This window comes from Octopus sinensis, linkage group LG8, assembly GCF_006345805.1.
Source record: "Octopus sinensis linkage group LG8, ASM634580v1, whole genome shotgun sequence".
In the NCBI taxonomy this organism is placed as follows: Eukaryota; Metazoa; Mollusca; class Cephalopoda; order Octopoda; family Octopodidae; genus Octopus; species Octopus sinensis.
In genome coordinates this window covers 49,547,580-49,570,586 of record NC_043004.1, presented here as the reverse complement: position 1 = coordinate 49,570,586, position 23,007 = coordinate 49,547,580, and the positions used below count along the sequence as shown (strand labels likewise).

Below are 23,007 nucleotides of genomic sequence, written 5' to 3'. Positions count from 1 at the left end.
GGGGACAAACACAGACACACAAACACACACACACATACATATATATCATCATCATCATCATCATCATCATCATCGTTTAACGTCCGCTTTCCATGCTAGCATGGGTTGGACGGTTCAACTGGGGTCTGGCAAGCCCGAAGGCTGCACCAGGCCAGTCAGATCTGGCAGTGTTTCTATATATAGGCGCAGGAGTGGCTGTGTGGTAAGTAGCTTGCTAACCAACCACATGGTTCCGGGTTCAGTCCCACTGCGTGGCATCTTGGGCAAGTGTCTTCTGCTATAGCCCCAGGCCGACCAATGCCTTGTGAGTGGATTTGGTAGACGGAAACTGAAAGAAGCCTGTCGTATATATGTATATATATATGTGTATGTGTTTGTGTGTCTGTGTTTGTCTCCCTAGCATTGCTTGACAACCGATGCTGGTTTGTTTACGTCCCCGTCACTTAGCGGTTCGGCAAAAGAGACCGATAGAATAAGTACTGGGCTTACAAAGAATAAGTCCCGAGGTCGATTTGCTCGACTAAAGGCGGTGCTCCAGCATGGCCGCAGTCAAATGACTGAAACAAGTAAAAGAGTAAAAAGAGTAAAGATTATATATATATATACATATATACGACAGGCTTCTTTCAGTTTCCGTCTACCAAATCCACTCACAAGGCATTGGTCGGCCCGGGGCTATAGCAGAAAACACTTGCCCAAGATGCCACGCAGTGGGACTGAACCCGGAACCATGTGGTTGGTTAGCAAGCTACTTACCACACAGCCACTCCTGCACCTATAGTAGTAGTTCATATCAACATCAATATATTACTGGTATTTATCTTATCAAGCTGGCAGGATAAAAAATAATGGGGAAATAATGGTAATATAAGACTGTCCTAAATTATATTGTAATTACATTTAATGATTAGATTTTGATTTACCTGTCATTTCTTCTATTTTCTTTCAGAAAACTATTCTAAAAGTAACTCCTTCGACAAAAGATGTCAGTATAACAGAAGATCCGTCATTCATATGTAAGCTTTATGATTGTTGTTGTTTTCATAAAAATGTGTTATGATAACAGCTTAGTAGCTGAGTTTCCTTATTGCTGTAATTTCAAATTTAATATTTCAATTTTCAATACCTTTAAATGGATGATAAAACATGGTATACAGTTCTATATTCAATTATTGTCACGCATACTGCATATGCATGCACGGACACATTGGCCAATGTGTCATACATGTTTAACTGCAATGAATGAGTGTGTCGTGAAATCTTATGAAACTTTGTCAAATATCCTGTCCAGTTAAATTATGATTTAAATTTTCTGTTGTTTTCTCAAAACAGTTTCTTTTTTCAGGTTTCATAATCTAGAAAATTCTCAAGAATCATTTATCACTTTATTTTTGTCCTCTAGATCATTCTTTAATAAAGAAAAATTCTGAATTGAAGTCCAGTAATATTGATAAAATCAAAGAAATAAATAATGATGTTTTGAAAGAAGTAACAAAGGTTACTGAATCTAAACAGACTGCTGTAGAGAATTTATCATCTACATCAGATAATAGAATGAAAACTAAGAGCCCGGTTAAGAAAACATCTTTCCATTTCATGAGTTCTGATAGTGATGCTAATTCTGGCAACAATAGAACCATACCTTCAAAGTACTCCACCATCACAAAAGAAAATCTCAAGAAATTTAATCAGCAAAGAGACAAGTCATCAGTTAATAATTTGAATGCTAGAATTAAAGGCTTTGTGAAATCTTCATGTGAGACTGTTTTCCAAGACATTGACGATGTTGACAAGAACCAGACTATGAAAGAAGATGAAATATTGAAAGATCCTCATCATCTTTCCACACTTCACAAATCAAGGAATCCTGATGTTGATTTAACAAATGACAAAAGTTCTAAAACTACAAGCAACACTTCTAACCATAATAATAATAATAATAATGACACTGACCTATCAAGTAAGTCAGCATTGGCATCTAGTAACTTATCTAGTCCTGTTACTGATCCTACAATGAGGAAAAAATCGCCAGGAAATACAAATCAACAACAGAAAGTTGCTAGTCCAGAGAACATGTCACGATCAACAGAAGGGGATCAACTAGTGAACCCAAAAACTGCCAGTAATAGTTCTAAGTTCCAAACCAATTCGAAACAACAATCAAAAATAAAAGGGAATATTCCAAAAAGACCCCTCTCTTATTTCTCTTCTCGATCACCAAATGAAGCACATAGAAAATCTGAAGGTAACCGAAGCCCAAGTCTTAAACTATTTGAACAGACTCCACCTCATAAAGCACAAGAGAAGGCAAAAAGAAATTACAGATCAAAACAACAAGCAAACTTCTCTAATTATTATGACCCTTACGATTTTGACAATATCAGTAATAACTCTTCTGATGTTAAACTGTCTGTCAGAAGTTCATCTCCAGTCATTTCAGAAAAACGTAAATTTTTCAAGACTAGGCAGAATACTAAACCAGCCAATCTTTCAAACTACTTAGATATCACCAAAAGATCAAAACCAATTAAAGAATCTGAAAGCTTTCTGCCAACTACTGCTTCTAAGAAAACCAAACAATCTTTCAACAAAAAGCATAAAACTTCAAATCAGACATCTAAACCCATTACTTCAAATCAGATGTCTAAATCTGTTACTTTAAATCAAACATTAAAATCTGTTACTTCAAATCAGACACCTAAATCTGTCTTAGATGAATTTAACAAAGACCAGTCCAATGAAACATGCTTTAATCCCTTACCTCCTGGACGTCAGGGTTTAAATAACAAACAATGTGATGGTTCAGGAAGAAGTGACAAAACTTCCAAAAAAGTTTCGAGCAGTTCGGTTAATTCTAAGGTAAGGGATAATATCTTCTCTTGATTTAATCTCTGTAATAGCAATGATAACGATTACTTATGTTAGTATAGAATACAATAGCTTTGCATCTCTGTTATGGATGTAAATTTAAGGCATATTGTATTTCTTTTATTACTGAAAAATTTTTTTTTTACATTTCCATTGATTCAACTTTAGCTGTTCATCATTTTCAACACATGAACTAGGACAACTGCAGAAACAAGAAAACATTGACTGAACATTGACATAATTATTCTAGCTAATATTCTGTTGGTTTTCTAATGTCATGTTATTACTGTGTGGCCCTCCCCAACCTGTCCAATCCTGATCGAACTGATCTATGGCACGTAGGTGGTCTGTCTATGTGTAGCCTACAATTCTAACATTTCAGGCATTTACATGATTTAAAAACATTCCATGTGTCAATTCCATATTTCTAAGCATTTTGCTCTAATATGTATATATATATAAGATAGCAGGAAACGTCTAATGGAGATATGGTTGTTATTTCTAGCAAGGCAAATGACAGTATATTATTCATTAAACAGAAACTTAAGATAATTTTTACTGTTGTTACTCTGCAACTCGTCTCTCACTCTCAATTTTTTTAATCAGCCCTGGTCTCTATTTAAGATTCTTTTCAGTTTCTCTTCACCCATCTCTACATACACACACTATCATATTTCTGAAGTTTCTAAAAGCTGAAATAAAAACATTAATACTGTAGATTTTTTTTTTTTAATTATTGTTATTTTAACAGCCAATCTCATCTTTTGCTTGTTTCAGACATTAAAGTGCAGCTTAGCTGGGCACCACCTTGAAAGGTTTTAGTTGATCAAATCAACCTCAGTACATATTTTAAGTCTGATACTTATTCTATCAGTTTTGTTTTTTCCAAACAGCTAAGGATCATAAACAAACCAATACTGGTTGTTGAGTTGTGGCGAGGAGCAAAGATAAATTCAAAGACACACACACACACACACATGCAATGGACTACCACACAGTTACTATCTACCATATTCACTCACAAGGCATTGCTCAGCCTGCGGCTATAGTTGAAGACACTTGCCCAAGCTGCTGCTCTGTGGGATTGAACTGAAAACCATGTGGTTACAAAATAGTCAGAGTATTGTACTAACAGATTAAATCTGAACTGACACCAACTAAACTAGGAAATGACACCATCGTCTTAATTCATCAGTGTTATATATTTAATTACCATCTAACCATGTTTTCCCTCATCTCTCAAACTTCATCCATCTCATCTCTATCTCAGATTATTCAGGTAACATATTCTCCTTTCCCAACTCTCAACTTTTAGGAAGTGTATAATACACCTGTAAGAAGAGTACATTAAATAATGTAATCCTTGATACATAATGTACAGATAAAGGACATGTTGATTATACTGGAATGTCTTTGATCATAGGCGTACTTACAACAACAACAAAACTGAAACAGTACATATGTTTATCAACAACCAGAGTGCTGCAGTGGTATAAATAAGATATATTGTCAGAGATGCCTCTAATCACACAATAGATCAAGCTACTCATTTGCTTTCACTACTTTTAACCTCTTATTGTTTGCAATTGAGATTCAAGTATTCTGTATTTTGTTTATTCTTTAGATCTATGGTCATGTTTCTTACTATAATAACATTTAATTCATTTCTGTCCTTTGACTACTTTTTTCTAAATTTGTTTCTTTAACATGAAGACATCGGCCAATAATGGACGACTAACTCGGAAGCGGAAACCTGTTAATTATAAAGAAGTTGATACTAGGTAAGTTGTGTAACGACATTAACATCATAACTTAGAGTAGAGCCAACAGGATAGGGTTTATAACCAATTGTATAGGTTGTTAGTTTCTTATTACTATTGATATTTATGAATTACCTTAAGGAAAGAAACACTTAATTCTTACATGTCTCTTTTTATCTAACTGTGTGGTATTAATTACATGTTCTTCTGGAAATGTTAGCTCTGATAGAATGACACCTTATTCAAGGAAAGATTTACTGCTTGCTCATTTAACCCTTCTGAAGTTTGAGCTGAAGACCAGCTTTGTAAGTCTTTGTGACTCATGAAGATATTGTTATTATTATTATCATTATTAAGATGACAAACTGGCAGAATCACTAGTACACCAAACAAAATGTTTCACAGAATTTCTGCCAGCTTTACATTGTGAGTTCAAATTCCGTTGAGGCCAACTGTACCTTTCATCTTCTTGCAGTCAATAAAATAAGTACAAGTTAAACACTGGGCTGATGTTATCAACTAATTCCCTCTCTTTTAGGGAAATGGTGAGAGCATTGGTATAGGAGAAGGAGCTGTGTCCATGTCTTTCACAGGTATTCCCAGACCAGTGAGAGTGACTCAGCTTTACTTTTGAACTATTGCAAGTTGACAGTTGTAAGGAAAACATACACATAGACATTATGTGTGGGTCTATATGTATGTGTGTGTGTATATATATATATCATCAACAACATCAGTTTACATTTGTTATCCATAGAAATTAGCTTAAATTCAGAATTATTGCTCTCCTTTATTTGAATGTACATTTCACTTATGGCTTTGTGGCTGGATGTCCTATCTGATGTCAACTACTTTACAAAATATACTGGGTACATTTTATAATGGCAACTGTACCTGAGAGGTGATCATGTCATCAAAAAAGATTAAAGAATCTGCTTTATTCTGCATTGTCTCCATTCATTCAATAACCATTTTATATAGAGTACTAGAAGCATTTTGTCATGGCACCAGCACTAGAGAGGTTACCTTGAGTCTGCAAATCTAAAGAGTCTAGTCTACTCTAACTTATTTCTATTCTTTTAAAGCAGACATGAGTGATAGAGTGAATTGAAGAAAGAGTAATGATAGGCAGCTTCGTGCTGTGGGAAGATAGGTCAATGTTATTCTTTAGCATCCATCTTCCATCTTGAAATGGATTGGTTGGTTTGAGATCTGATGGGTTCATGGACTGCATCTCCAATATCCACTTTGGCATGGTTTCTACAGCTGGATGGTCTTCTTAATGCCAATCACCATATGTATATGTATTGCCCCTTCTGATGTTTTTGTGATTATATATATATAACTTATAGCAACAACATGTGTGTGTGTGTATATATATATATATTATATATATATATATATATATATATATATATATATATGTCAATGGGGAATCTGTCACTCGGGTTGTTTGGGTTTAGCTCGAGTATAAATTTAGTAAAGTGAACGTTTAAATATGTAATGATGCTTCATCAGATAGACATATCTGCTTAAATATTTGACACAAAAACATCAATTGAAAATATTTGTAACTGTTAAGGCTTAATGAAAATGCTTTATGAGAGCAAGCTTAATCATAGATAAGTAAATAATCTAACTAAAGTTATGTTAATTCCTAAATTTAAATCTATAAATATTCCATTCTATAACTGATTTTATTGCACAATACATACGTTTATATATATATATTTATATATACTTATGTATACACACATACCCCTATCATTTATGTATACATGCATACACACACACGTACGTATACACAATTGCATATTCACTTCTATTTTTTACAATTTGCATACATATACAATTCATACAAACATGTATCTATTTATGTTAAAACATTATTTTATATATTAATTCAAATCGAAATATTATGAATCTGACAATTAGAATGCAGGGAAGATAACTATTTTTCCATTTACAGAAACAAAACGAAAAACAAAATCCACTCTATCTTCAGCAAAAAAGCAATATAAATATATCATACAAAAACAAAGTAATAAACAATACAAATAAAATCTCCCACATGCTAACAATGAGCCAAAACAACAAATTAAATAAGATAAATATGCTATATCTACATATATACCCCATTATTCATTTACTCACATATATATACTTACCGATACTTATAAACCAAACGAAACCAGTTTTATACACACATAGAAAAATAAATTCTATATATACATTACATCAAAACCAAAATAATACCAATATGAAACAATTTATTTTAATCCACACATATACACACTTATACATAAATACATTAATGCATATATATGTCAAACAATATACATATATACACATGACGCAAATGATCTTATGGTTTGCAATACTAACTTCAGAAAACCTGCCAGCCACCTAGTCACCTACCGCTCTGGCAGACACACTAGTCAGATCGACTACATCCTCACCAGAAAAAGGGAAAGATGACTGCTTATAAATGCCAAAACCTTCCCAGGCGAAGAATGTACCCCACAACAGAGACTAGTAGTTAGTGACTTCAGGATCAGGGCTAAATGGATGCCCAGAAGACAACCAGCAAGGAGAAGAAAGATCTGGAGACTTAAAAATCCTGCAAATGGACAGAGATTTAGAGACATATTACTCGAAGCCTTTAACGAAATAGAAGGGGATATAGCTTCACATGGTATAGAAGACAACTGGAGGTTCCTACAGGACAACCTGCTAAGGGCCACCGACCAGATCTGTGGATGGTGCAAAGTCCCCTCCCGACCCAAAATAACATGGTGGTGGAACAATGTTGTTGACAGGGCTATTAGACAAAAGAAACAGGCTTGGAAGGACTGGAAGAACGGTGGTAGCTGGGAAGTGTATCAGACTGCCAGAAGGGAAGCTAAGAGACAGGTTTATTTAGCCAGAGGGGAAGCAGAAAAAATTTGCCAATGTTCTATGCTGTGAGGATGAAAGACTTGAGGTATTTCATGTTGCAAGACAGTGTGCGAGAGAGAATCGTGACGTGGTAAGAGAGAAATGTGTTCACATGGATGATGGTTCATTTGCGCTGAATGAGGATGCAAAGAGAGAGGTTTGGAGACACCATTATGAAAGGTTGCTGAATAAGGAAAAGGAATGGGATAAAGAGAGTCTGCCGAATGTCGACCCAACAGGGGACCAGCTATCTGAGTTGACAGTTCCTTGGTAGTTAAGGCAATTAGAAGCATGAAAACAGGGAAAGCCCCAGGCCCATCAGGAATTACTGCAGAGATGCTTAAAATATCTGGCACTGTCGGCTATAGCCTAGTTACCTGTATAGTTAACCAGGTGATACACGAAGTCATACCCAATGACTAGTGTAGCAGCATAATAGTCAACTGCTACAAAGGTAAAGGTGACGCTTTAGATACAACTAATTACAGAGGTATCAAGCTGTTGAATCAGATAATGAAGGTTACGGAGAGGGTCATAGCCCAACTGATTAGGGAGAGAGTCAGTTTGGATGAGATGCAGTTTGGTTTCATTCCAGGGAAAAGCACCACTGATGCCATATTTCTGGTGAGACAGCTGCAGGAGAAATACCTAGCCAAAGATAAGCCCCTGTACCTGGCTTTCACTGCAAGGAATGAAGCCAGTATGATCCGATGGATGTGTAATGTCAGTGTGCATACTCGACAGAGTGTAAGTACCTTGAGAGAAAAGTTGAACCTAAGAAGCATCAGATGTGGTGTGCAAGAGAGACGACTGCACTGGTATGGTCATGTGGCAAGAATGGATGAGGACAGCCGTGTGAAAAAGTGCCACACATTAGCGGTTGAGGGAACCTATGGAAGAGGTAGATCTGGGATGAAGTGGTGAAGCACGACCTTCGAACTGTAGGCCTCACCAAGGAAATGACTAGTGACCGAGACCTTTGGAAATATGCCATGCGTGAGAAGACCCGGCAAGCCAAATGAAACCATAATCTCATGGCCTATGCCAGGGGCGTAACCAGCCCACTTATGCGTACCTTTTCCTTCTTTGGACACTAAAACTCTGCTTGCGAAGACCTGTTGAGGCAAGTGAAATCAATTCAATCAAAAGCAAAATCAAAATCAAATTAGATGACTAGCGTCCATGCTAGCAGGGTGCAAAGAGCAGCATACAAGTGTGATCATTGACAGAGTGGCTAATCGGCTTCCATGCCAGTGGCACTTAAAGGGCACCATTCGAACGTGATCATTACCAGCGTCGCCTTACTGACACTTGTGCCCGTGCTAGTGGAGTGCCAAGAGCACCATCTGAGCGTGATCGTTGCCAGAGCAGCCAACTGGCTTCCATGCCAGTGGCACGTAAAAGGGCACCATTCGAGCGTGATCATTACCAAATTCGCCTTACTGGCACCTGTGCTGGTGGCATGTGTAAAAGGGTTTGAGCGAGGTCGTTGCCAGTACCGCCTGACTGGCCCCTGTGCTGGTGGCACGTAAAAAGCACCCACTACACTCTCGGAGAGGTTGGCTTTAGGAAGGGCATCCAGCTGTAGAAAAACTCTGCCAAATCAAGATTTGAGCCTGGTGCAGCCATCTGGTTCGCCAGCCCTCAGTCAAAATCGTCCAACCCATGCTAGCATGGAAAGCGGACGTTAAACGATGATGATGATATACACATATATTTTAAATGAGATAAATATGATATATTTTCATATATATCACATTATTCATTCATTCTCATATATATACATATCGATACATATAAACAAAACGAAAAGTGAAACCAACTCTATGTAAACATAGAAATATAAAGTCTATACACACTTCAAATCAAAGTAATATCAATATAAATGAAATGCCCCAAATACAAGCATCGAACCAAACTACCAATAATTCATAATAAATATTCTATATCTACTTTTATATGCACATTATGGGTAGCAGCTGTGTGTGTACATTATTATAGATATATAAACACATATACACACACACAATACATACATATACATATATATATACACACACTTTCACATGTATATACATCACTTTGCATACATACATATATGTGTGTATGTATATATATATATATATATATATATATATACATGCACATATACACATACATATATGCATAGGGAATTTAGGGTATCTTTGAACAACAGGTTTTAAGTTAATACGTAGGGAATTTTCTGCGAATGACACCCTACTGCAGACCACCTCATCGACGAACGACAGGGACCTTCTCTTTGTGGCTGGTGATTTCAATGGGCATGTTGGACGACATGCTGGGGGCTTCCATGGCGTACATGGAGGCTACGGTTATGGTTCCCGCAACGAGGAGGGAACCAGGCTGCTGGAGTTCTGCGATGCGAATAGTCTTATGGTCTGCAACACTAACTTCAGGAAACCAACAAGCCACCTGGTCACCTACCGATCGGGCCAGCATACTAGCCAAATCGACTACATCCTTGCCAGAAAAAGGGAAAGATGGCTGCTTAAAAATGCCAAAACCTTCCCAGGCGAAGAATGCACCCCACAACATAGACTGGTAGTTAGTGACTTTAGGATCAGGACTAAGAGGGCGACTAGAAGACGACCAACATGGAGAAGAAGGGTCTGGAAGCTTAAAGCCCCTGCGAATGGACAGAGATTTAGAGATATGTTACTTGAAGCCTTTGACGAAGTGGAAGGGGGTATAGCTACACATGGGGTAGAAGACAACTGGACGTTTCTGAGGGACAACCTGCTGAAAGCCGCTGACCAGATCTGTGGCTGGTGCAAAGTCCCCTTAAGACCCAAAATAACGTGGTGGTGGAACAATATTGTTGACAGGGCTATTAGACAAAAGAAACAGGCTTGGAAGGCCTGGAAGAACGGTGGTAGCAGGGAAGGGTATCAGACTGCCAGAAGGGAAGCTAGGAGACAGGTCTATCTAGCCAGAGGGGAAGCAGATAAGAGAAAATTTGCCAATGTCCTGCGCCGTGAGGATGAAAGACTTGAGGTATTTCGTGTTGCAAGACAGTGTGTGAGAGAGAATCGTGATGTGGTAGGAGAGAAATGTGTTCGCATGGAGGATGGTTCACTTGCGCTAAATGAGGATGCAAAGAGAGAAGCTTGGAGACGCCACTATGAAAGGTTACTGAATGAGGAAAATGAATGGGATAAAGAGAGTCTGCCGAATGTTGACCCTACAGAGGGACCAGCTATCCGAGTTGATAGTTCCGTGGTAGCTAAGGCAATTAGAAGCATGAAGACAGGGAAAGCCCCAGGCCCATCAGGAATTACTGCAGAGATGCTCAAAATATCTGGCAGTGTCGGCTATAACCTAGTCACCCGTATAGTCAACCAGGTGATACACGAAGGAGTCATACCCAATGACTGGTGCAGCAGCATACTAGTCAACTGCTACAAAGGTAAAGGTGATGCCCTAGATACAAATAATTACAGAGGTATCAAGCTGTTGGATCAAGTAATGAAGGTTACGGAGAGGGTCATAGCCCAACTAATTAGAGAGAGAGTTAGTTTAGATGAGATGCAGTTTGGGTTCGTGCCAGGAAAAAGTACCACTGATGCTATATTCCTGGTAAGGCAGCTGCAGGAGAAATACCTAGCCAAAGATAAGCCCCTGTACCTGGCTTTCGTTGACATGGAGAAAGCTTTTGATAGGGTCCCCCGATCCCTTATCTGGTGGTCAATGAGGAAACTAGGGATAGATGAATGGCTGGTGAGGACTGTGCAAGCCATGTACAGAGATGCCGTAAGTAAGGTTAGGGTTGGCAACATGTACACAGAAGAATTCAAAGTAGAGGTTGGGGTCCACCAGGGTTCAGTACTCAGCCCCCTCCTATTTATCATAGTACTCCAGGCAATTACGGAGGAATTCAAGACAGGCTGTCCCTGGGAGCTCCTCTACGCTGACGACCTTGCTCTTATTGCTGAGTCACTATCAGAACTGGAGGAGAAGTTCCAGGTGTGGAAGGAGGGTTTAGAATCAAGGGGCCTTAGAGTCAACCTAGCTAAAACCAAAGTACTAATAAGTAGAAAGGTAGACAATCCACAAATATCTTCAGGAAGATGGCCCTGCTCGATCTGTAGAAAAGGTGTAGGTAGAAACTCTATAAGATGTACCCAGTGTAAGCTATGGACACATAAGAGGTGCAGCAATGTCAAAGGTAGGCTAACTGGGAAGATAGTTTTTGTATGTGGCAGATGCTCGGGAGCATTAACCTCCGAAAATCTGCAGAAAACAACTTCCGTCACTTTCCAGGGGGAAAAACTAGAAGTAGTTGATAGCTTCCGTTATCTAGGTGACCAAGTCAGTAGTGGGGGTGGGTGCGCTGAAAGTGTAACTGCTAGAATAAGAATAGCCTGGGCAAAGTTTAGGGAGCTCTTACCTCTGCTGGTGACTAAAGGCCTCTCGCTCAGAGTAAAAGGCAGACTGTATGATGCGTGTGTACGAACAGCCATGCTACATGGCAGCGAAACATGGGCTGTGACTGCTGAGGACATGCGTAAGCTCGTGAGGAATGAAGCCAGTATGCTCCGATGGATGTGTAATGTCAGTGTACATACTCGACAGAGCGTTAGCACCTTGAGAGAAATGTTGTACCTAAGAAGCATCAGTTGTGGTGTGCAAGAGAGACGATTGCGCTGGTATGGTCATGTGGCGAGAATGGATGAAGATAGGTGTGTGAGAAAGTGCCAATCCCTAGCAGTTGAGGGAACCCGTGGAAGAGGTAGACCCAGGAAAACCTGGGATGAGGTGGTGAAGCACGACCTTCGAACTTTAGGCCTCACTGAGGAAATGACCAGAGACCGAGACCTTTGGAAATATTCTGTACGTGAGAAGACCAGGCAGGACAAGTGAGCCCAGCCCACTTATGAATGCCTTTCCCCCCTTGGACACAAAGACCGGTTGAGGCAAGCGAAGTCGATATAGAACCTCATCCGACGACAGACACCCATCCCAACCCCCCATGCTTGCGAAGACATGTTGGGGCAAGCGAAATCGAAATCGAAACCGAATTGAACCAGCCAGGATCCCTGGCCTGGTGGTACGTAAAAAGCACTATCCGACTCGGGGCCGTGGCACGTAAAATACTCCAATGCGACCGTACGACAGGCACCCATGCCAACCCCCTTTGCTTGTGAAGACATGTTGGGGCAAGCGAAATCGAAATCGAATTGAACCAGCCAGGATCCCTGGTCTGGTGGTACGTAAAAAGCACTATCCGACTCGTGGCCGTGGCACGTAAAATACTCCAATGCGACCGTACGACAGGCACCCTTGCCAACCCCCTTTGCTTGTGAAGACATGTTGGGGCAAGCGAAATCGAAATCGAATTGAACCAGCCAGGATCCCTGGTCTGGTGGTACGTAAAAAGCACTATCCGACTCGTGGCCGATGCCAGCACCGCCTCGACTGGCTTCCGTGCCGGTGGCACATAAAATACACCAATCTGACCGTGGCCGTTGCCAGCCCCGCCTGGCACCTGTGCAGGTGGCACGTAAAAAGCACCCACTACACTCACGGAGTGGTTGGCGTTAGGAAGGGCATCCAGCTGTAGAAACATTGCCAAATTAGACTGGAGCCTGGTGCAGCCTTCTGGCTTCCCAGAACCCCAGTCGAACCGTCCAACCCATGCTAGCATGGAGAACGGACGTTAAACGACGATGATGATGATGATGACACGGTCTTACATATATACACATTCTTACCCATATATAGCTATACATCCACACAGCTACCCATATTTACCTACATAAATATATGTTATGTTGGCAACTAAGTTCCTGCCGTTTTTTTTTTAATTCAAATTTTTTAGAAGGTTTAATAGAAAATAAGAACTAATTAATCAATAATGTATTCACCCTTGTTATTTACAACTTCTTCCCAACATTCAACAAGATTTTCAATATCTTGTTGGTAGAAATCACCCGATTTCGACTTGAAAATTGATCCTCTCAGTTCTGCATCAGTATTGAACGAAACTCCATGCATAGCATTTGAAAGAGATCGAAAGAGGTGGAAATCTTTTGGTGCCATTTAGGAGAGTATGGCGGGTATGGCAGCACTTCCCAGCCATGCGTTTGAATGGCTTCCTTGGTCATATTGGCAATATCAGGGCAGGTGTTGTTGTGCAGCAGAAGAACTCCATGCTGACGATTAGGTCTTTTCTCTTGAATAGCTGTGTTGAGTCCTTCCATCTGTTGAACATAGAGTTCCGCATTGACCGTTTGGTTCCATTCAAGCAATTTGTAATGGATAATCCCTTCCCAGTCCCACAATACGCACAACATCGTTTTACGCGGATGAAGATCTTGTTTCATGAGCAGTGTCGCTTGTTTACCAGAGTTAAGCCATTCCTTACACTGCTTCATATTGATGTACAGGCACCATTTTTCATTGCCAGTAACAATTCGGTAAAGAAATCATTTGCTTGTGTCCATGAGTTGAGCGGTGACGAGCAAGCAAACCAGCAGAGATTGTAGCTCGTTGATTTTTGTTGTTGTCACTTAAAGCATACGGAACCCATGCTCTATACTTCTGCACCTTTCTCATCTAGTGAAGATGCTTCTCTATAGCAGTGTGGGAGCATTCCATTTTCTCTACCAGTTCCCTTGTCGTTTGATGAGAATTTTCATGCAAAAGTTTGTTTAGTCGCTCTTCATCGAATTCAACTGGACGGCCAGAACGAGGTGGGTCTTTGGGGTCAAAATTTCCATTTTCAAACTTGGCATACCAATCACAAGCGGTTCTTTCAGTTATGGCACCCTCTCCACACACAGTACAAATGTCGCGAGCAGCTTTTGCAGCCTTAGAATCTTGATTAAAAGCAAAAAGAAGGAGGTGTCAAAAATGCTCATTTTTCTTAACTTGACATTCCGTTTTAATGATCTGAAAATAAACAAAAATTAACTGGAAAAAAAATAACAAAATAGATTCCAAAATGATTCAAAAATAGAATTCTCAAAAAAAAATAGATTCCAAAATTTAAAAACGCAATAAATTCCAAAATGTAATGAAAGCCATTTCACTGGGAGGAAATTATTTATCTATAAAAATGTCTTTTCTTCTGATTAAATCAAAATTATTTATATCATTATTATTTGTTTTAGTTTATTATTGCATAAAAACGTATTTTACTTTTATATTCATAAAGCTCTGAAGATCGAAGGAATGATAATGAGGTAAGTGTTTCTTATTTTAAGAAACAATGTTTATTTAGCAATATAGAAATATAAAACCCCAGGACCAGTGGATCAAAGGATGGAAGTTAAGATATTCACACATTTCTAAGGGATTTAAATGAGAAATTAAAATTGGAGTGTAGTCTCATCTATCAGTAATAAATGAACTGATATATATTGAATTATTATAAGCTGCTTCTGTTGTGGTGATGATGATGATGGTGGTAATTTTGTAGCACTCCATCCCAAAAGACCATCAAAACATTAATAGCACCAACCTTTCTTTAGGACTAAATGTACCACAGAGAACGAAGCTGAGTTAACTGATGTAAGTTGCAAAGACACTATTTATGCTTGTGTGTGCACATGTGCATGTGTATACACAAGTTCTTTTGGAGGTCATTTCTATGAATTTAGAAAAAATGTATAGTTCTTCAAAGAAAAGCTGTAATTGAAAACAAATTGGTACAAATAATCTTGGGCAGACTTTTATCACACCTATTCAATAAATCCATTGCTAGCATCAGTGACTGCTTCAATACAGGTCCAGAAATATTTACATACCTGAAGCAGATGACCTTTATCAAATGTTGGACGTAATGGTGGTTTTGGTGAACTTGAAAGACTGTATGGTGTTGGGGGTTGGGTGTGATTGACCTCTCTATCATTTACACTCCATATGTGGAGTGAGGTCTGGGAGAATATGTTCATGGAGATTAGCATGCATACACACCTGGGTTGTCCTAACCTTATGAGACAGTTCAGAAGCTTGTTGGAAGACATACAGTCTTCTGTTGCATACTCCGTCTATCCAGGGTTTTCTAACACCTCTCTGTAAACAGAAGCCTTGACTCTTAAGCCCTATTAAAGAAAGTGAGGTGGTATAGCATCTCACTCGTTACTGACAACTCCCAAAACCATCACAGTTGCTGAGAACTTAGAATGCATGACCATCTGTCATTCCTTCATTTACCTTTTGTTCCTGACTGACGTTTCTCTCATCATAGAAAAACACCAAGGAGTATTCCAGCACCTTGGTATTTCAACTTGTTTAGCAGTACAACTTGTACTGGATGTCCTGAAGCACAATTTTTCTGATGATACTTTCTGAAACCTTGAGGTCCTTTGCAATGGCTCTGATTGACTTTCTAGATTTTTTTTTATCAATTATTTCTTGGAATTTTTGTACATAGTAATGTACAATAGTATTAGGACCTTGTGCATGTGTTTTGCATTTAGCTGCTAATGTTAGATCCCCATCAGCAGCTTCCAGCACCTTTCAAACTTTGACAATGAAGAATTGGGGAACTTTCATCAAGCAAGCTATCTCTGTATCACAATGCTGTGCTTCTGAGGCAATGATTACAGCTTACCTTTTCATTCACTGTGTCAGCCTGATGTCTGGCATTATTTACCAAAACTGTAAGGTACAAAAAACGTAAGTTAGAATTCTTGAAAGAAGTGTCCTCAAAAAACTGATGCACTCTGTGTAATATATAATACACATATACAGAGGGAGATACTATCCACTGATGAAGGTAACAATGACACTGTGTGTGTGTACACACACACACACCGGAGTGATGTTCATATCACAATTGTAATGCAGTAAAAACTGTCTACCAAACCACAACATTTCCATTAAATGAAGTTCATAGAAGAGTCAGAGATGTGTTATAGCAGAAACATAAAGAAATATAACTTTTGAAGTCCAGAAAGTTCAAGAGTATTGCTGATTTCAAATCAATTTCACAGATTTGAGATGCCTCTCAATATTTAAACACATGCATATTAAGAATGGTGGTAGCCTAGCACACCTGAGTTACCTAAACTTTTTCTTTTTTTTGATGGTTTAGTCAAAGGAGAAAAGGTTAGTACCCATGATGTTTTTCCAGGATCTGTAGGATAGAGATTAAGGTTGACTCCTTTAAGACCTGGTCTTAATGGAGTCAACCTTGCTAAAAGCACTCAAGTATCATCTTCATACTGTTTGAATGCAACACTGGTCAGTGCCAGAGAGAGTGACCTCTACATATGTACAGATACCTAGTAGGTTGTAGATAAGGAGTTGAGTGATTTGTGTTTCAAAGAGGAACAGGATGTTTGTGATGGGAGGGGCAGCTTGGACCAGATTCCACAAATATTTTAAGGTAAAAACAAGATTTGTTCATATTTATAACTTTTGGACTGAGAGAAGAGGTGGTAACCACTACTTTGACCCCTTTATTTTGGTGGCTTTGGATGCACTTATCAATATCTTGTACTTGCTGAGAGACTAGTCATGAACTGAGGGAAGAAGAGAACAGAGGATTATATGCCAGGCTTTTATCTATGAGTCCTGTTTCTTGCACTATCTGCCAGCAAACTTCTTGGGAAATGTTTTCCACCAAACAAATTATGCCTGAGAAAGAACCATGGGAATTGACACATCAAGAGTTCATAAGATACTCCTGTCAGAACCTAATCCAAGTGCTTGTAAACTCTGCTAGAGACATTCATGGGTCATTTGTTGTTTAACTGGGTATATTGTTGAGACTACCAGTTTACTTCTCCCAATATATATATATTCCCTGAAAATCTTGTACCTGGTTCATTTACAAGGCCTCTGTGGGTTATATATTAGTTATATGTGTAGAATACTGTTTTTTTTACACTAAGATGTATCCTTTGCTCACTTTGTAATAAACCCCTGAAATATGTTCTAGTCTGTTGTTAGCAGTAGGTCAGAAGTCAGTGTGCCACAGAAGATACAGAAAACTGTCACAAGAGAAGGTCAATCAATACACAAGAGTGTATCTCCAGTCAGTTCGAAACATTTTTCCAGTTATCAAAAACAATCTCTCAATTCAAAACAGAAAGCACAACCACATTCCAAGCAACTGAATCAAGTAAGTGTTGTTGTTGCTGTTGCTGTTGATGCTGTTGCTGTTGATGCTGTTGTTGTTGTTGCTGTTGCTGTTGATGCTGTTGTTGTTGTTGCTGTTCCTGTCGATGCTGTTGTTGTTGTTGCTGTTGTTGTTGCAATCAGCTGGCAGAATTGCATTGGTAAAAATACTTGGTATTTTTTCTGGCTGTTTACATTCTGAGTTCAAATGCCACCAAGGTTGACTTTACCTTACAGTCATTTGGGATCAACAAAATAAGTACTAGTTGAGCACTGGGGATCAATGTAATCAAATTGCTAGCCTTGTGCCAACTTTCCTGCTTCTTCTTAAAATTACTGGCCTTGTGTCTAAATTAGAAATGTTAGCATATCAAGCCAAATGCTCAGCAAGATTTTTTCTAGTTCTTTATATTTTGAGTCCAAATTTCAGCAAGATCAACTTTGTGGTGATAGCACACTGACTGAAGTAGGATCAAGTGTGATGCAACTGATGTTTGCAGCACTAACTTCAAGTGAACATGCAATCCAGATAGGTTTCATACTCACCAAGGATTAGGATTGATCGATGGTTTTGAATACCAAGTCTTTTCCCCTGTGGAGGATGTATCACTGATGCAGATTAATGATTAGTGATATCAGAGTAAAACAGACCCAGAGACCTAAGACAATCTGGTGAAGGCATGTATGGAAGCTGAAAGATCTCTCGACAAGAGAAGTACTACTAGTTGATGTGTATGTTGAAAAAGAGGAGGAGATAAAGACTTTTTTGTTTTCTTCAAGAAAACCAACTGAGCCAAAGATTTGTTGATGAAGGAAGATACCAACCAAATAAAAGATAACATAGAGTGGTGTGATAGTATGGTTAATGTGGTGGTTAGAGTTATTGACACCCCTACAAGATTGGAAGAATGGACTAGCTGAACTCTTATAAATAGTAGCATATTGGTTGAGACAAGAGGTCAATAGGAGTCATTGAGAGGGTGTTTGGAGTCTCACAAAGTACATTGTGTGAACACATTGATTTTACCTCTGCATTGTTAAATTATATATCCAACATTTTCCAAGGGTATGAAAGTGGCAACAAGATATTTGAAGCTTGCGTCGGGTGTCAAAATTTTTTTGGTACGAAATCAAATAAAAGATCATTAGCATGGAAGATTTATTGGCTTGTGTGGTGCAGTTGCAACAACAGCAGTTATAACACCACCAACAGTTACAGGAAGTAATGTTGAAGAAGTCTGAAAATACTTCAGGTCCATTCTTGTCAGATAGCATAGCAAGCTCAGTTGGAGAATTTATTTATAACCCAGAAGGAGGTACTACTTTTTCTGCATATTTTTGATGATACAAAGAAATTTTCAAAGAAAGTTGTAAAAATTGGAATGACGAGAAGGTGCAACTACTTTTAAGAAAGTTATCCCTTGCTGAACATGAAAATACTGTAATTATATTCTGCCAAAGAAACTAGGTGAGATTTGTTTCAATGAAACAATTAAATTGTAATTGAGAATTTTCAGTGAAAGAAGTTCCCTGTTCAATACTCATTGGCAGTGTTCAAATTTAGCTAAAAAAGATGAAGATTTTATCACCTATGCTGGGGTTGTTAACAGAGAGTGTGAAAAATTCAAATTAAATTAATTAACCCTGGACTTGTTCAAATGTCTAACTTTTGTTCAAGGGTTAACTGCAACAAAAGATGCTGATCTACGTTCCCGTACATTAACAAAAGTAGAACAGAACCAAAAATTAACTCTACAAGCAGTGACTGAAGAACGCCAGAGGATTATAAATTTAAGATATGATGCGAATAAAACTGAAGAAAAAGATTGCTCTCAGATACATGCGTGTCGACCTGAAACAGATAAGAAAAAGGAAAAACAAATATCAAGACCAAATCCATGCTATTGGTGTGGAGGTTTACATTTTAGTAGTAATTGTCCTTTTAAAAATCATAAATGTTTTGAGTTTGGATAAATCAGACATACAAGCTCACATTGTATAGTGAAACCGAAAAAAAGGGTCAAACAAAAAAAAATTCTAGAAAGCATGTATTGTTAACAAAAATTGTAAGTGAGGCTCAGAAAAGAAAATTTGTGTCCATAAAAATGAATAACATGACTATCAAGTTACAATTGGATACAGGCAGTAATATCATGATAATTAATACAGATACATGGAGAAATATAGGGAAACCTAGATTAAAAGAAACTTTGAAAATTACATGAGGTATTTCAGTAAAAAATTGCATTTTAATGGAAAAATGATAAGTGACGTTACATTTTGTGGAAAAACCTTGAAAGCAAAAGTTTTTTTGTTGAAAAATACAACAAATTTATTTGGAACAGACTGGATGGAACTAGCTAATTTATGGGACGTTCCTATAAATATTTTTTGTGAAAATGTGAATGGTTCTTCCACCAGTAGAAATAAGGTGTCAAAGGATTTAAAAAATTTTTTCCTGAAGTTTTTTCTCTCATGAATTGGCTCTTTGCACCAAAACAGAGATGGAGTTTCAAGTGAAAGAAAATGCTATACGGGTTTTTAAACCAAAATGAATGGTACCTTTCACAGCATTGAAACAAGTCAATGAAGAATAGGATAGACTTGAAAAGCTTGGCGTTATTGAAAAAAATTGATTACACAAAATGGGCGTCCCCTACAGTTTATGTTAAGAAAAAAAGTAATAAAATCCAAGTTTGCGCTGATTCTTCAACAGGATTAAATGAATGTTTGATGCCATATAATTACCTGTTACCAAGTCCGGAGGAGATTTTTGCAAAGTTGAATGAAGGAAAATTTTTTTTCAAAGTTAGACCTATCTGTAGCATATTTGCAGGCAAAAGTCGATGAGGAATGTTCAAAATTATTGACAATAAATACCCATAAAGAGTTGTATAAATTTAATCAACTCCCCTTTGGTATGCAGTTAGCACCTGGCATTTTCCAACAAATTATGGACATTATGCTCAGAGGTTTGGATTTCATTGTCGCTTACGTTGATGACATATTCATAAAAAGTGAATCTCAGGGTCAGCATGCTGAGCATGTTAAAAAGGTCTTCGAAAGAATAAAAGATTATGGGTTTAAGCTCATCGAGGAAAAGTGTGAATTTTTTTATGCCAAGAATAAAATATCTAGGGCAGATTATTTATGAAAATGGATGCAGACCAGACCATCTAGGGCAAGTGCAATAAAAAAATATGCCCACCCCCACCCCCCACCCCCAACAAACATTACATTACAAGCATTTTGGGGGGATCACAAATTATTACTAGGTATACATATTGAATATGCACGATTTAAGAGCACCCCTGAATGACTTGTTAAAAAAAGATGATAAGTGGAACTAATCAGACAAATGCCAAAAAGGTTTTGAAGAAATTAAAAACGTCTCTACGTTGGAATTGTCATTATCACATTTTGACCCGAATTTAGAAATAATAGTGGCAGCAAATGATAGTGAAAGTGGTATTGGAGCTGTGATTTTACACAACTATGAAGATGGTAGCCTGAAAGCAGTAGGTCATGCTTTGCGTTCATTATTGCTGGCTGAGAAAAGTTACAGTCAGATAGAAAAAGAGGCATTAGCCATCATATTTGTGGTAAAAAACTTCCATAAATTTATACATGGAAGAAAGTTCTGTCTACAGACAGACCACCGCCCATTATTGTCAATCTATGTATCAAAAAAGGGTATCCCCGCATATACAGCCAATAAATTGCAACGCTGGGGAACGATCCTACTGAATTACGACTTCAAAATGGAGTATTTGCCATCAAAAAAATTGGGACATGCAGATGGTTTGTCAAGGTTAATACCAAAATACAGTGAATCACTAGAAGACACAGAGATAGTGGCGTTAAAAGCTGAAAATGAAATAAAAAATATCTTGTGCAATGTTGTGCATGAATTGCCCGTGACATTGGGGGAAATAAAAATTAAGTGAGAGACAGACAAGTTTATCATAAAAATGAAAGAAATAGTGAGATCAGAAGAAACAAATAAAAACATACGTGTGGCTGGACATAACACTGTTTTGAATTTGCATTTGATATGTGATAATGTGCTTCTGTATGCACAGAGGGTCATAATGCCTACCTCACTACAAGATCGAATGTTAAAGGAATTCCACACTAGACATCCAGGAATTTCTAGGATGAAGTCACTTATGAGGAGTTATGTTTACTGGCCAAAAATGGATCTAGATATTGAGAAGTTGATAAAATCTTGCAGAGGTTGTGCTCTTGCAGCGAAATCACCACCTATAAAATTTCAATAGACTTTGCAGGACCGGTACACTGATCATAATATCTAATGGTGGTAGATAGCTTTACAAAAAGGCCAGAAATGTGTAAATGCAGAAAACTGACACCCACAGTAACAGTGAAATTTCTACACAAACTTTTTGCTCGGTATGGTGTCCTGGATACCTTAGTCTTCAATAATGGTACACAATTCACGGCGAATGAATTTAAGAATTTTTGCAAGATGTACTCATTTGAACATATCACTTATCCTTCTCTGTATCCCCCAAGATCAAGCAGGCAAGTGGAAAGGTTTGTGGATACATTTAAAAGAACATTAAAGAAATCAAGAAACGAGCTAGTCGATGATGCAGCATTGACACAATTCTTGAGGGTTTATAAGATAACACCAAACCCAAACACTTTTCCAGGCAAGTTGCCTGCAGAACTAATGTTTGCTCAATAAATAAAGTCAGTTTTTGACAAGTTGTTACCAGTATGTAAAACAAATAGAGGAAAACACCAAAAATACGACAAAGTATTTTAATATCAGTGACAAGGTTTTTTTCAAAGTATATAAAAATGGAAGACAAGGTTGGGAAGATTGAGTAGTAACAAAAAGAATAGGCAAAATGACATGTATGATAAGGGGCAGAAAATGGGAACACAAAAGACATTTAAACCAGCTAAAAAATAGATATACAGAAAAAAGAAAAGAGATGCCCATGGAAGTATTCTGTAACACCTTTGATGTTCCAACACTACAAGAAATCGAACTTAGGTGTAGCAGCAACAAGAAAGAGGAAGCAAACAGAATAGTTCGAAGTAATGCCTAAACAGAAGAAATATTAAACTTCCCTAGGAGGAAAATCTCAAAAAGAGAGATGTGATGGAAGAAAAATAAATAAAAATAATATTAACTTCCAATGGAAGTCAGTCTCAAAGGGGAGATGTTGTGGAGTGTCATTGACACCTCTGGAGGATTAAAAGAATGGACTAGCCGAACTCTTATAAAGAGTAGCATATTGGTTGAGACAAAGAGATCGATAGGAGTCATTGAAAGGATGTTTAGAGTCTCATGAAGTAC

The 23,007-nt window shown here is 38.0% G+C and overlaps 1 protein-coding gene across 1 annotated transcript in view; it reads left to right on the top strand.

Moving 5' to 3' along the window:
* LOC115214811 (synaptonemal complex protein 2-like) overlaps positions 1 to 23,007 on the top strand; it is a 176,117-nt gene that overhangs the window by 98,060 nt on the left and 55,050 nt on the right. The window contains exons 22-26 of the mRNA XM_036505383.1: positions 950 to 1,016; positions 1,403 to 2,859; positions 4,582 to 4,649; positions 14,764 to 14,791; positions 17,497 to 17,679. Of these exons, the coding sequence (XP_036361276.1) occupies positions 950 to 1,016; positions 1,403 to 2,859; positions 4,582 to 4,649; positions 14,764 to 14,791; positions 17,497 to 17,679 (1,803 nt within the window). The remainder of the gene's footprint in view (positions 1 to 949; positions 1,017 to 1,402; positions 2,860 to 4,581; positions 4,650 to 14,763; positions 14,792 to 17,496; positions 17,680 to 23,007) is intronic.